The sequence below is a fragment of the Dipodomys merriami genome, unplaced genomic scaffold, assembly GCF_024711535.1.
Source record: "Dipodomys merriami isolate MVZ:Mamm:240054 unplaced genomic scaffold, mDipMer1.0.p SCAF_19, whole genome shotgun sequence".
In the NCBI taxonomy this organism is placed as follows: Eukaryota; Metazoa; Chordata; class Mammalia; order Rodentia; family Heteromyidae; genus Dipodomys; species Dipodomys merriami.
The window spans coordinates 1,175,672-1,187,904 of record NW_027203270.1 but is presented as its reverse complement, the minus strand read 5'-3'; the positions used below and the strand labels follow the sequence as shown (position 1 = coordinate 1,187,904).

At 41.6% G+C, this 12,233-nt stretch overlaps 1 protein-coding gene across 3 annotated transcripts in view; it reads left to right on the top strand.

Annotated features, from left to right (window-relative positions):
* Positions 1-12,233, top strand: part of Dnah9 (dynein axonemal heavy chain 9) — a 343,799-nt gene that overhangs the window by 165,865 nt on the left and 165,701 nt on the right. For all 3 annotated transcript variants that reach the window (XM_070026946.1, XM_070026945.1, XM_070026947.1), the window contains 3 exons: positions 1,780-1,907; positions 3,086-3,194; positions 8,922-9,069. In XM_070026946.1, the coding sequence (XP_069883047.1) occupies positions 1,780-1,907; positions 3,086-3,194; positions 8,922-9,069 (385 nt within the window). The remainder of the gene's footprint in view (positions 1-1,779; positions 1,908-3,085; positions 3,195-8,921; positions 9,070-12,233) is intronic.

Below are 12,233 nucleotides of genomic sequence, written 5' to 3'. Positions count from 1 at the left end.
AAACTAGTTTTCAAATATCTTAACCTAAAAAAAGACAAAACAGCAAAAATACATAAAATAGTAATATTTTCTCATTAAGAAATAGTAAACCTAAGTAAACTTAAATTTTTACAGATAGTGCAAGAACAAATATGAAATCTTTCACATATATATGAATTTATATACATGTGAAAAATAGCCCTGAAATCATTTTATGGAGCCATAATAATCTTAATATCAACTTTTTATGTAGAACCCAAAATCACAACCCAATTTTACTAAGTAGGCTTAGAAATTCTAAATTTAAATATTAGTAAGTATAGTCCAACTGTATCTTGAAAGAATGAAACAGTTTGACCAAGTCAAGTCTATTCCAGAAGTGTAAGGATGCATGGATTATTTTTTAGAAAATACTAACAAAAGACATTGACAAATTAAGGAAAAAGGTAATTTGATCTAATTAATACACACTTAAAACTTAATAGTCATTCTTACTCTAAAGTTCTAACTAAAGTAGAAATTGAATGAAAATACTTAACTCTGAAAAATTCTCTATACCTCAAGCTAAAAGGAAAATGAAATCAAAGCACTCTGCATAATAACACATCAAAGCTATTTCCATTAAAACCAGAAAGCAGGTAGGGAGGAGACTTGCTATCAATTTGTATTCAGTTTGTTTCTGGAGGTTTTAGGAAAGACAATAAGAAAATGGAAATAGATGTTATAAATTGGAGGAAAGGAGAAAGTTTATTGTTTTTCTCATTCTGAAACTGTACAACTAAAAAAACATGAATTGTTACTAATTACTAGAATTGATTTTTTAAAGTATTAAATGTAATTGAACATAAATATACAAAATCTAGTAGTTATTCTCTATACTAGAGATAGACTGCTAAGAATGGAAATATAGGGCAAGTGGGTAGAGAGGTCTTTCTCACAACCACAATAAAACTATGAAATTTATAGAAATATATTTAGCCAAGAGATATATTATATTTTCTTTTTTGTCAGCCATGGGGCTTGAACTCTGGGTCTGGGCGCTGTCTCTCAGCTCTTCAGCTCAAGGCTAGCACTCTACCACTTGAGCCATAGTGCCACTTCTGGTTTTTTGAGTGGTTTATTGGAGATAAGAGTCTCACGGACTTTCCAGCCTGGGCTGGCTTTGAACCACGATCCTCAGAACTCAGCCTCTTGAGTAGCTAGGATTATAGGCATGAGCCACTGGAGCCCAGCTTAAGGAGATATATTTTAAAAGCTGTAATATTTTATTATGGACATAGAAGAGTATCTGAGTAAATAAATGAAAAGGCATAGAGTATTATTGAGTAGGAAAGTTTAAAGAAAAATTAATTTTAGCCAATTACTATATTAATGTCAATGTGATGCCAATAAGAAGCAATTGAGTCTTCTCTCAAATCCTATCCTGGGCAAGATTTTCTAGGAATGCTATGACAAATGATGAGATTTTTGCCTGAGAAAGCTTAATGTGATTCTATCATCCCATTACTCTAGCATTCTACAGTCATAGCTGTAAAGATTCACTGGGTCTCTCAAAAAGCTGGTACTCTCTGGCCCTGATTACTGTTCTTACTCTTGTGGTTCTTGTTGATGTTCCAAACAACTTTGGAGCATGCTGGACCCTAAGTTTCTGAGTAGAGCAAGATACAAATTCAAGTCTAATCTTCTTGAATGCCTGTCTCTTTCTGATTGGTATAACCAATTTGGGGGGGAGTGGAGCTATGCTAAGAGAAAGAGGTTTGGTGGTGAAAGGGAAAATAAATTACCCATGGTTCCTTGTAGGACTGTTCTCTTCTATCATGAGGGAGCTTGCCAACATCTCCCATGATGGGCCCAAGTGGATCCTACTGGATGGTGATATCGATCCAATGTGGATTGAATCTCTGAACACTGTCATGGATGATAACAAGGTATCAGAGAAGGGAAGGAAAGTCCTCACAACCTTCCCTAGCATGTCACATGATGGCTGAGCTAGAACATGCTACTTCAACTGCTGTTGTCAATAGACAGAACCGACCCATCCCCACCAGCAGCCCTGGCCTATTTCAGTGCTATTGCCACAGCCCACCCCATTTTTGATGGGATGGTCATTTCCTCCAGACAATCATGCCTATAATTCATTTTATATTTTGAACTGAAATCTTAAATTATCCCTTCAAATCATTTCTCTAATTCTTTTCCATTTAATAAATAAACTAAAGATTTGAAACATTCTGAGCCCATCAAATGACTTCTAGGGTGGTAAATATCTATTTGTTGGTAGTGCATAGCATTTTTAAAAAAAAATAAACAATAAAAACTAACTGAATGGCAGTAAAATGGCTATTAAGCTGGTAGCTGTTCCTACACTTGTTCAGAAAGCTTGACCAGATTGGAAATGTTAAAATGGCCTCTGCATTCACAGAAATCATTAGAATAAATGCATGTTCCTTCCCAGCGGGACTACTTAGAAAGAAGAGCAGTAATATGAAACTGAAGCTCTTTTCTTTTAAAGGTTTTATTATTCCAATATGGTCTAGTTCATTCAAATCATTGACATCAATTTAAGCTGTTTAAATAACTTTTTATGGTGATTCAACAGACACATATAGAGGACGGAAGAGTGGGAGTAGAGAGATGGTATGGATGGTGAGAGAGATAGAGACAGGGACACAGAGACAGAAAGAGACACAGATTATAGAAAACTCTAACAATTAAAAAAGAAGGCTATAACCATCCTGTTTTGTGTCTATAACAGAATACCAGGGACTGGGTGATTTATAACGAAAAGACATTTATTTGACTTTCATTTCTGGAGGCTGCAAAGTCTTAATATCAAGGGGCTGAATCTAATAAAAAAAAATAACAAACAGAAAACTTCTTACTCCCATGGTAAAGGGCAAGAGAACATGCCTATGCCAGCAAGGAACCGAATACTTAATGTTGTGGTACTAAGGGTGCAGTTTCCTAAAAATGCTTTTGGGGAGACATAAACATCCTAGCGTGTCCATAGCCTGACAGAAAGAATCCATCACGCACCCACAAGCTGACATTGTATGCTCATGTATCCTCAGTGCTTTCTAACTGGACGTCCCACCCACGTCTATAGGTGCTTACCCTGGCCAGCAATGAGAGGATACCTCTGAACCCCACAATGCGGCTACTATTTGAAATCAGCCACCTGCGCACAGCCACACCAGCAACTGTCTCCAGAGCAGGTAAGGCCCTGGAGATGAAATTGCTCATTAGAGGAGGGTGCTTCTAGCTGTAATGTCCTTGTTCTGCTGGCTCTGGAGGAAAGTCAAAAGAGGAGCCAGAAGCTGCTCCTTCAATACTCTGGTCTGGTTGACAGAACTCATCCACACCCACAAAAGCAAGGAGGTACCACCAAGCTATGGCCCCTGTGACTTTGTTGATTCAAAAATGTAGGAACCAGAAGGGAGATAAGCCCTAGGCTAGACAGCCATCCAGTGCACATAAATGTCTAGATCTAGGCTACTTTCCAATCCAGTTCTAGCCCCCACATCAGTGAAGGTGACCAAGCATTACCACTTCTCATTAGCTTCCTTCTCTCTTTCCATCAGTTCAATTGATGAACAGACATTAGGTCATAAAAAGAACCTATTTAACAAAATAATCAAAAAAGAGTAGGGTAGTAGCTGCTAGGGCATAGGGGCAGGGGGAATAGGGGAGATAGATTCAGTGGGTGCAAAGCTTCTTTATTCAGAATGAGTAAGTTCTAGAGACATGTTGTACCACACAGTGCCTATAGTTGACAATGCTGCACTGCATACTTTGACAATTGTCAGGAAGATATACAACAGGCAAAATGTTCTTAACACACATACATAGGTGCATGCACATACATACACATACACACGAAAAGAGCATGAAGAAATTTGTAGAGGTGGTGTCTGGGTATATATATTAACTTGGTTGTGGTGCTGGTTTCTATAGGTTGTTCCAAATCCAACAAATCATACACATTATTTATGGACAGTGTTTTAGATTTCAATTATATGTCAGTAAAGATTTTCAAGTATTTTTTCAATAAGAAAGGAAAACTTTTGGATCTCTGCTATAATGTCAGGTTCCCACTCTAGGCCCTCTCAGTATGGTAAACCCTGCTCGGGAGAATTGCGCCCCACTTCATGCTAATTTCCTGGGGCCACTGTAACAAGTAACTAATTACCATGAGCGTAGGGGCTTTTAAAGACACTTGCACACCCATGTTCCCTTGCTGCACTGTTCGTGATAGCCAAGTTATGGAAACAGTCCAGATGCCCTACAATAGATGAGTGTGTCAATCAAAAGCCTGTGAACAATGGAATTTTACTAATGCATTAAAAAGAATAAGATTATATCATTTGTAGGGAAATGGATGGACCTTGAACAAATCATGTTAAGTGAGGTAAGTCAAACCCAGACACAAAGGGCACATGTTTTCTCGCCTATGTGGAAATCAGATCTAAAATATAACGGAACATGATAAGCTATACAGTACTCTAGGCATTCACACAGTCAAATTAAAGAAGGATACCTTTAGGGGAGGGACCCAAAGGTGTAACTGATCTGAACATTTAAAACTTATTGAAATGTAGCCGGGCGCTGGTGGCTCACACCTGTAATCCTAGCTACTCAGGAGGCTGAGATCTGAGGATTGCGGTTCAAAGCCAGCCCGAGCAGGAGAGACCGTGAGACTCCTATCTCCAATAAACCACCAGAAAACCGGAAGTGGCGCTGTAGCTCCAGTGGTAGAGCGCTCAGCCTTGAGCTGAAGAGCTGAGGGACAGCGCCCAGGCCCAGAGTTCAAGCCCCACGACTGACAAAAAAAAACCAAAAAACTTATTGAAATGAATTCCAGGAACTGGAAACATGCATTTTTTCACTGATGGTGGTAGTGTTTGTTTTTACTTTGGATTTTTTTTTCCCTCTTAGAGGGAAAAAGTGGCGGGGGATGGCACAGAAAGGGAGATAGAAAGGGTGAACAAATGCAATCATGCTATTTAGCATACACTATGTGGAAAATGAGCTATGTAACTTGTGGACAGTGATGGGAAGGGGAAACAGGAAAAGCAAAGGAAGGGGTGACATTGTCCCCCAAAATATACTTATTACCTGAGTTGGGAAATGCTAACCCCTCTGTACAACACCTTATTAATAACAATGACAAGATATTTATAAAAAATCAAATTTATTGTCTTAATGAATTTGGAAGTCAGACATAGAAAGTCATTGCTGGAGTCCAGCAAGGCTGCCTTCTCCCCAAAGCCTCTGGTGGAGACTCCTTCCTTGCCACCTCCAGCTAAGGGCTCAGAGCCTTGTAGCACCAACCTTTACCTTTCTCACGGGGCTTTTATTTTCTTACAACATTAGTGTATATTAATTGTACAAAGGATCATTAGTGTAGTATTTCTTACACACCCCTCCTATTACTCTTACGTGCTTGGACCATGTTCATTTCTACCATCCTTTCCTCTTTCCCTTCTACCGGTTCCGGTCTCCAAAAGTCCCCATTTTGCATTCATATCATATATATATATTTTTTTTTTAAGGTAAGGGGTAGGTTTAGTCACCGTGCTGGCTGGCACCAGGCCATGTTGGCCCTCCACACAGCTGGGAAAGACCTGGGAAAAACCTGGGAACGAGGGCCTCTGGGCCTGGGCGAGGCCTTATCCTAGGGTATGGGTGGAGAAAGGTGTGGCCACATCAAATTCAGATGTGACCTCAGCAGATGCAGATGTGACCTCTTCCAGGTGTGCCAGTTGCCTAGGTAACACAGGTACTGGGCGGAGACTTTCCTGCGAGGAGGGTGGAGTCTGCTAACCATCCAGGAGCGGACCTTACATTCCAGCCTTTTAATAATCATGAAATAGGGCACGGATTCTCTCTGGCTACTTCCTGCTGACAAGGGGCATCGACTTTAGGGGTAAAAGGCTGGAATTTGGTCACCTCCCAGAGAAGGCAGTGAGCAGCAGCTGTCCCTTGGTGGCATGAGTCCTTAGATAAAGTCTGGAGAAGTCTCATGAGGCATTGACAGACTGAAAAAAAGATACTAAGAAGCAAACAAATGGCAAGAGGAAGGACTTGGGGCTGAAAATGTTGATAGAAATGTCCCTAGCTACTTCTGACATCTGGCAACTAGATAGAAAAAAAGTCAGGTAACAAAGGCAAGAATATAAATTCCTGTTCAGTTAATAGGTAGGCAGGTATGGGCACTAGATGGGCAGGCTTCTTACTTCTACTGACCTCCTGGCTCTGGTTAATTTTGAAAGGGCAGGCACAAAGTTGCTGATATGACATCATCTCCTCTTATTCCTCTCCATGGTCCCTTGTTCCCCAAACTGGCTGAGTCTAGGTCCTCATTGCTGGGATGGCTTTTCCCAGTTATTATTCATGGAGGTTTGAACAAGGCCTGGGCACTGTCCCTGAGCACTTCTGCTCAAGGCTAGTGCTCTACCACTCTGAGTCACAGTACCACTTCCAGTGTTTGCTGGTTAGAGATAAGAGTCTTGAGTCATGCTTCCAGCCTGGCTCTTTGCAGGTTAGTTAGGAGATGGAGTCTTAGGGATTTTTCATCCCAGGCTGGCTTTGAATTGCAATCTTTGCCATAAAAACCCTTTATTATTTCCAATTAAAGCAACAAGGAGATCAAATAGAATAGAGCTTACCTGGTCCTTATCAAGATTGACCAAGAAATATTCTGCAATGACAAAACTCATTAGATGTGAGAATCTTAGCACAGATATGCCCAGTATTTTAGAATCTTGCAGTCAGTTCTAGAATACACAACACAAAACAAAAAAGGCAAATCTCAAAACCTAAAATTTTGACAACAATGTTTAGACATCTTTGCTAACAAAGCACATCAGATGTTTGGGCCTCAGTTACCAAGTCTGTACAAAGAGCAACTTGTTAGCAAGGCACCTTAGAATAGATGGATGGAGTAATAAGCTTGGTGGAAGGATATGGGTCAGATGGGGCCAAACCCTTAACCCACCATGTGGCCAAGATGGCGAACTCAAGATGGCAAATTTCTGAAAAAAAATATAAAGAAAGCCTGAACAAATAGATCAAGCCTAGTTGGGCTAGCCTTTGAAAGGGAACCTGGGACCCAGCCTGTGTCACACTCTTCAGGGCACAAGCCAAAAAGTTGTAGAAAAAAATAAGGGAGAGATATGGAAAGTTGGACATGATTGGCAGAGAGAGAGAGCAAAGAGAGCCTGAAAGTAAACAGATTTCTGACCATTTACCATTGCAGAGGCAAAAATTGTCTAAATCTGAGAACAGCATAAAAAAATTAGGTGCTCTGGCTTTCCAGGGAGCGCAGGAGGCATTTCAGAGGGGTTTCACAGCACTGGAGTAACACACAGCACCCCATTAAAGTCATAGGAGAGAAGAAAATTAGTGAGTGAAGGGGGGCTTATCAGATGGAAGTGGCGTCCTGAACTTACCACCCAGCCCTCCAGGGAGGAGTAGCCAAGCAACCAGAGTCAAGCGTCCTGACTCCAGAAGTAACCGGCCTTTCAGTTAAAGGCCTAGCAGGTTCTCTGATGTGGTACCACATCTGGAAAGAGACTGAGTGACAGGGAACCCTCAGAGAGTAGTTCACTCACCAAAATGTAGAAGCGTGGAGGTGGATGCAGAGGCCAGCAATGGTATTGAGGTGCTGTGTCCGCAACAGATAGACCGGTCCACAAAAAGGCTGTCAGAACTGTGGGTATTCCTCAGAGCAAATAAGGAAAAAACAAGCAAACGAAAGAAAAAAATGGACTCTCTTCTCTTTTCTAGCTCTCTCTGCTCTGTTCTAGCTCTTTCTCAGCTCTTTCCTTCTCTTCTCTTTCCCAGTTCTCTTCTCTTTCCTAGCTCTCTCTTTCCCACCTCTTTCCCAGATGCTCTCTTTTCTAGCTCTTTTCTCTCTCTTTCCCAGCTCTCTCTCTTTCCCAGCTCTCCCAGCTCTCTTTCCCAGGCCTTTCCCCACCGCGTGGAGTGCCAACCTTGCCTGGTCCCAGCAGGTCTACTGAATAAACCTACCCCTTACCTGAATAAAAAAAAAAGAAAGAAAGAAAAAATGGAGAAGAATCCCACCTATCCTGACTTTAAGCCCTTCCCAGGTTTCGGCACCATTTATGTTAAGTTTTTAAAGAGGGGTTGCCGAGTAAGAATCACACCACGCACATGGTATTCAGGTAAGGGGTAGGTTTATTCAGCATTCTGGCTGGCACCACATGGCTCCACATGGCGGGGAAAGGTCTAGGAAAGACCTGGGAAAGAGCTCATATCATATATTTTTATATTTTATGTGTAGATTCCATATATGAGAGAAGATATATGATATTTGACTTTCTTTGTTAGGTATTACTTCACAGAGTGGCCTCTAATCCTAGTCATTTTTCTGCAATTGACATAATACTATACATTTTTATGAATGGATAATACCCCATTGCGTATATATATATATATATATATATATATATATATATATATAAATATGTATCACATTTTCTTTATCCATCATTGATTGGTAGGCCCCCAAGTTGGTTTCACAGACTGACTAGGCTCAATGTATCTCTCCCAATCTCTCCCTTTAGAAGGGCTACTTACTGTCCCCTCTAGACAATCGAGAATAATCCCCAGATCTTTAACTTAATTATTTCTGCTAAGGCTATTGTTCCAAAATAGATCACACTGACAGTTTCTAGGAATGCAGACACGGACAGTGACAAGTATTGCCCATCAATCACAACCTCTTCTCTCTTGAGACTGAACTTCACCATGTATCTCTTCTCCCTCAGTGGACCTTTAGTCCTCAGAAGCAATTTCACACTCTCTCTGAACTAGGCTCAGTCTCTGTCTGCTTCAGTCTAGTTTTCTGCATGCTTTTCAAGCTGAGAACTACTGATATGAACGGAATACCCACTATACAATGTTCTCTGTGTTCCAAGGGATCCTGTACATCAACCCAGCAGACCTAGGATGGAACCCTCCAGTGAGCAGCTGGATCGACCAGAGAGAAGTCCAGACAGAAAGAGCTAACCTAACCATTCTGTTTGACAAGTATCTTCCAACCTGCCTAGACACACTCAGAACCAGGTAGGCCAGGCAACAAGAGAGAGAGTAAATTAATGCAACAGTGAAGGACATGTTGGCTTGCATCTGATGTCCCACTGATGTTCTGTCCTGTCCCCAAAGTCAGAACCCTCCAGGCACAGCAGATGGCAGGGGGAACACACATTAGAACAACCATGGGATGCCTATTGGCAGTTCAAGAAGGAAGAGAAGTGAATGAAAAGCAGGAAGATTTAAAGTGCCCTTCACAAATATCACATGGATATATCAGAAGGAGGTAATCAGTAGGAATATCAGATGACAGCCCTGGGTCAGATTCATTCCAATATGCATGGCCAGCAGCTGGCCTTCCTACAAATGATGCACAAGCCAGACCAACAGGTCCAGAAATGAAGATGACCAGCACCTGTCAGGGACATATGGATCCACCTCTTGTTCCTGGCTGGGTGTGATCACAGTCCAGATAGCAGGGGTTTAGGAGAATGTGTCACTTGGCCATTTCTGCCCATAGAAAGTTGTGAGTTCTCTATTCTGCTTTTTGCTCTGCAGTGTTACTTTTTTATCTCTAAAAGTAAAAGCAACAAACGAAGGGCTGGTGGATCATGCCTGTAATCCTAGCAACTCAGGAAGCTAAGATCTGAGGATCACAATTCAAAGCCAGCCTGGGCAAGAAAGTCCGTTTAGACTCTTATCTCCAACTAACTACCGAAAAACCAGAAGTAGAGCTGTAATTCAAGTGGTAGAGCGCTAGCTTTTGAGCAAAAAATATGCTCAGAGACAGAGCCTGAGCTCTGAATTCCAGCCTGAGGACTAGCACGCACACATGTGCATGCAAGTACACACACACACATACACACACACACACACACACACACACACACTCACAAACTCACACACAGACACACACACACACAGACACACACACATGAGCAAAAAAGTAAAAGCAACAAAGCCATGAATATCTATTTCAGTCAGCTTTCCCTTATTTTAACAGAAGCCTGAAGTAACTGAAATAATTAATTTACAAAGAGAAAGGGCTTATTTTGACAGTACAATTTTAGACATTTCAGTCCTTGATTGTTTAACCCTTTTCCTTGGGCCTGTGGAGGCATATCCTGGGAGAAGCACATGGGAGAGCAAAACAACTCATCTCATCTCATCTCTGGGATGTGAAAGAAAGAGAAGAAGAGACCAAAAGTCCACAATCCCCTTTGATTACACCCCCCCACCACCACCTAAGGAATTCTCACTAGATCCCTACCTGCTAAGGGTTCTCCACATCCCAAAGTGTCAAAACAGGTACAAAGCCTCAAACACACAGGTCTTCATCCAAGATCCAGAATGTAACACAAGCTATCACTTGAACAAGAGATTAATTACTTTATTCTAAAAGATTTGTGTTTGCAGCACGAATTCCACAGTTGTCTGCATAGAGAAGTTTCCAGACTTGCAGCCGTCTTCTGTTGTATTGAACCTTCTTCTGTTGATTAGTTGATTTTCCATGGGATGTATCATTGTGCGGGACTGGGTTCTATTTCCATAACTCAACCAAGAATGGGCAACAAAAGCTGGTACTGGGAAGATGTGACTTCGATATGTATAGTTCCTGGTGGTCCCATAATATTGTTTCAGGATTATATTTCCAAGATATTATGGTCCCTCACTCAGACTGATCCTTGGATCTTTATTCAACTGGCCAGTCAAGAATGAAGTGGGGCTGTGGCTTCTGTTTCTCACAATGTGAAGGCAAAGATCCTGGGAGAATTTCAGCCATGCTACAAATGGTCCCTGGCACTCTTAAATATGCCCTGCCCTCTACCCTACAAAAAAGTCCATCCACATTAAAAATAAATATTGTGAGCACCAGTGACTCACACCTGAAATCCTATCTACTTAGGAGGGTGAGATCTGAGAATCAGATTTGAAACCAGCCTGGGCAGGAAAGGCCATGAGAATCTTATCTTGAGCTGTGGCTCAAGTGGTAGAGTGCTAGCCTTGAGTCGAGAAGCTAAGGACCAGTACCTAGGCCCTGAATTTGAGCCCGAGAACTGGTACAACCCCCCCCCAGAATATTGGGAAAAAATAGTTCACATAGCGGTATACTTTAAGTATTTAATGAAACATTAATTTTGCTTCTGTAGTTTTTAATACTTCACAATCCATAATTCTCTTTCCAACCATCGATACCCTCATAAGTTTCTGAAAATACTGATGGTCCTGGGCTCTGTCTGTGACCTTAGGGTCTAATGCAGACTCTGTAGCTAGTAACTTCTAGAAGGTGACAGCATCATTAGTGTTACAAATAGGAAAGAGCAGCAGAGTTACTATCTAGAGAGCACAGTGCCAGGAAGACAGTACATTCCTGCTGCTTTACTTGTTCCTGATATTTGTTCCATATATGCTTTGATGAAGCTATTTCTTACTCTGGGCATTTAGGACAAGAGATATCAACTGTGTGTATGTATATATGTGTGTGTGTGTGCACATACATGTGTCCATGCTGGTATGTGCATAGTGTATAGCCTTGGAAGCAACTTTAAAGATTCTACCTGCATTTAGCCTATCTACAGATATCCACCACATCTCTGGTTATCAAGGAGAAAGAACTATTGCTGTCATTTACAGCCTCCCTCTCTGAATATAATTCCATTCCATTTTCACAGCTTTCCTAAGAGCCCCCCCCCCGCAGTCCACAGCATGGGGGTGGAGGTCTGTGATACTCCCTTGTCATCATAACATTCATAACAGAGGCACTGGCTCTAAGGCCTTCCTTCTTTTAAGGAGCACCAAATCCTCAGGCTGGCTGTATGCAGCCATTACCACAGAGCTGTGTGGTATCAGCACACACTCATTTCTTTATTGAACAGAGGTAATTGAAAAGCAACTTTATTTTCTTTGCCATTGTCCCTTCAAACCTTCCAAGCAAAGTTAGGTGGTGGTTCTCCTCCAGTCCCTAGGTGAGCTCTTAGTTAATGCTCTTTCTCTCTCTCTCTCTCTCTCTCTCTCTCTCTCTCTCTCTCTCTCTCTCTCTCTCTCTCTCTCTCTCTCTCTCTCTCTCTCTCTCTCTCTCTCCCCTCTCTCTCTCTCTCTCTCTCTCTCTCTCTCTCTCTCTCTCTCTCTCTCTCTCTCTCTCTCTCTGTCACACACACATACACACACACACACCACTCCAGTGAAATTTTAAAAGA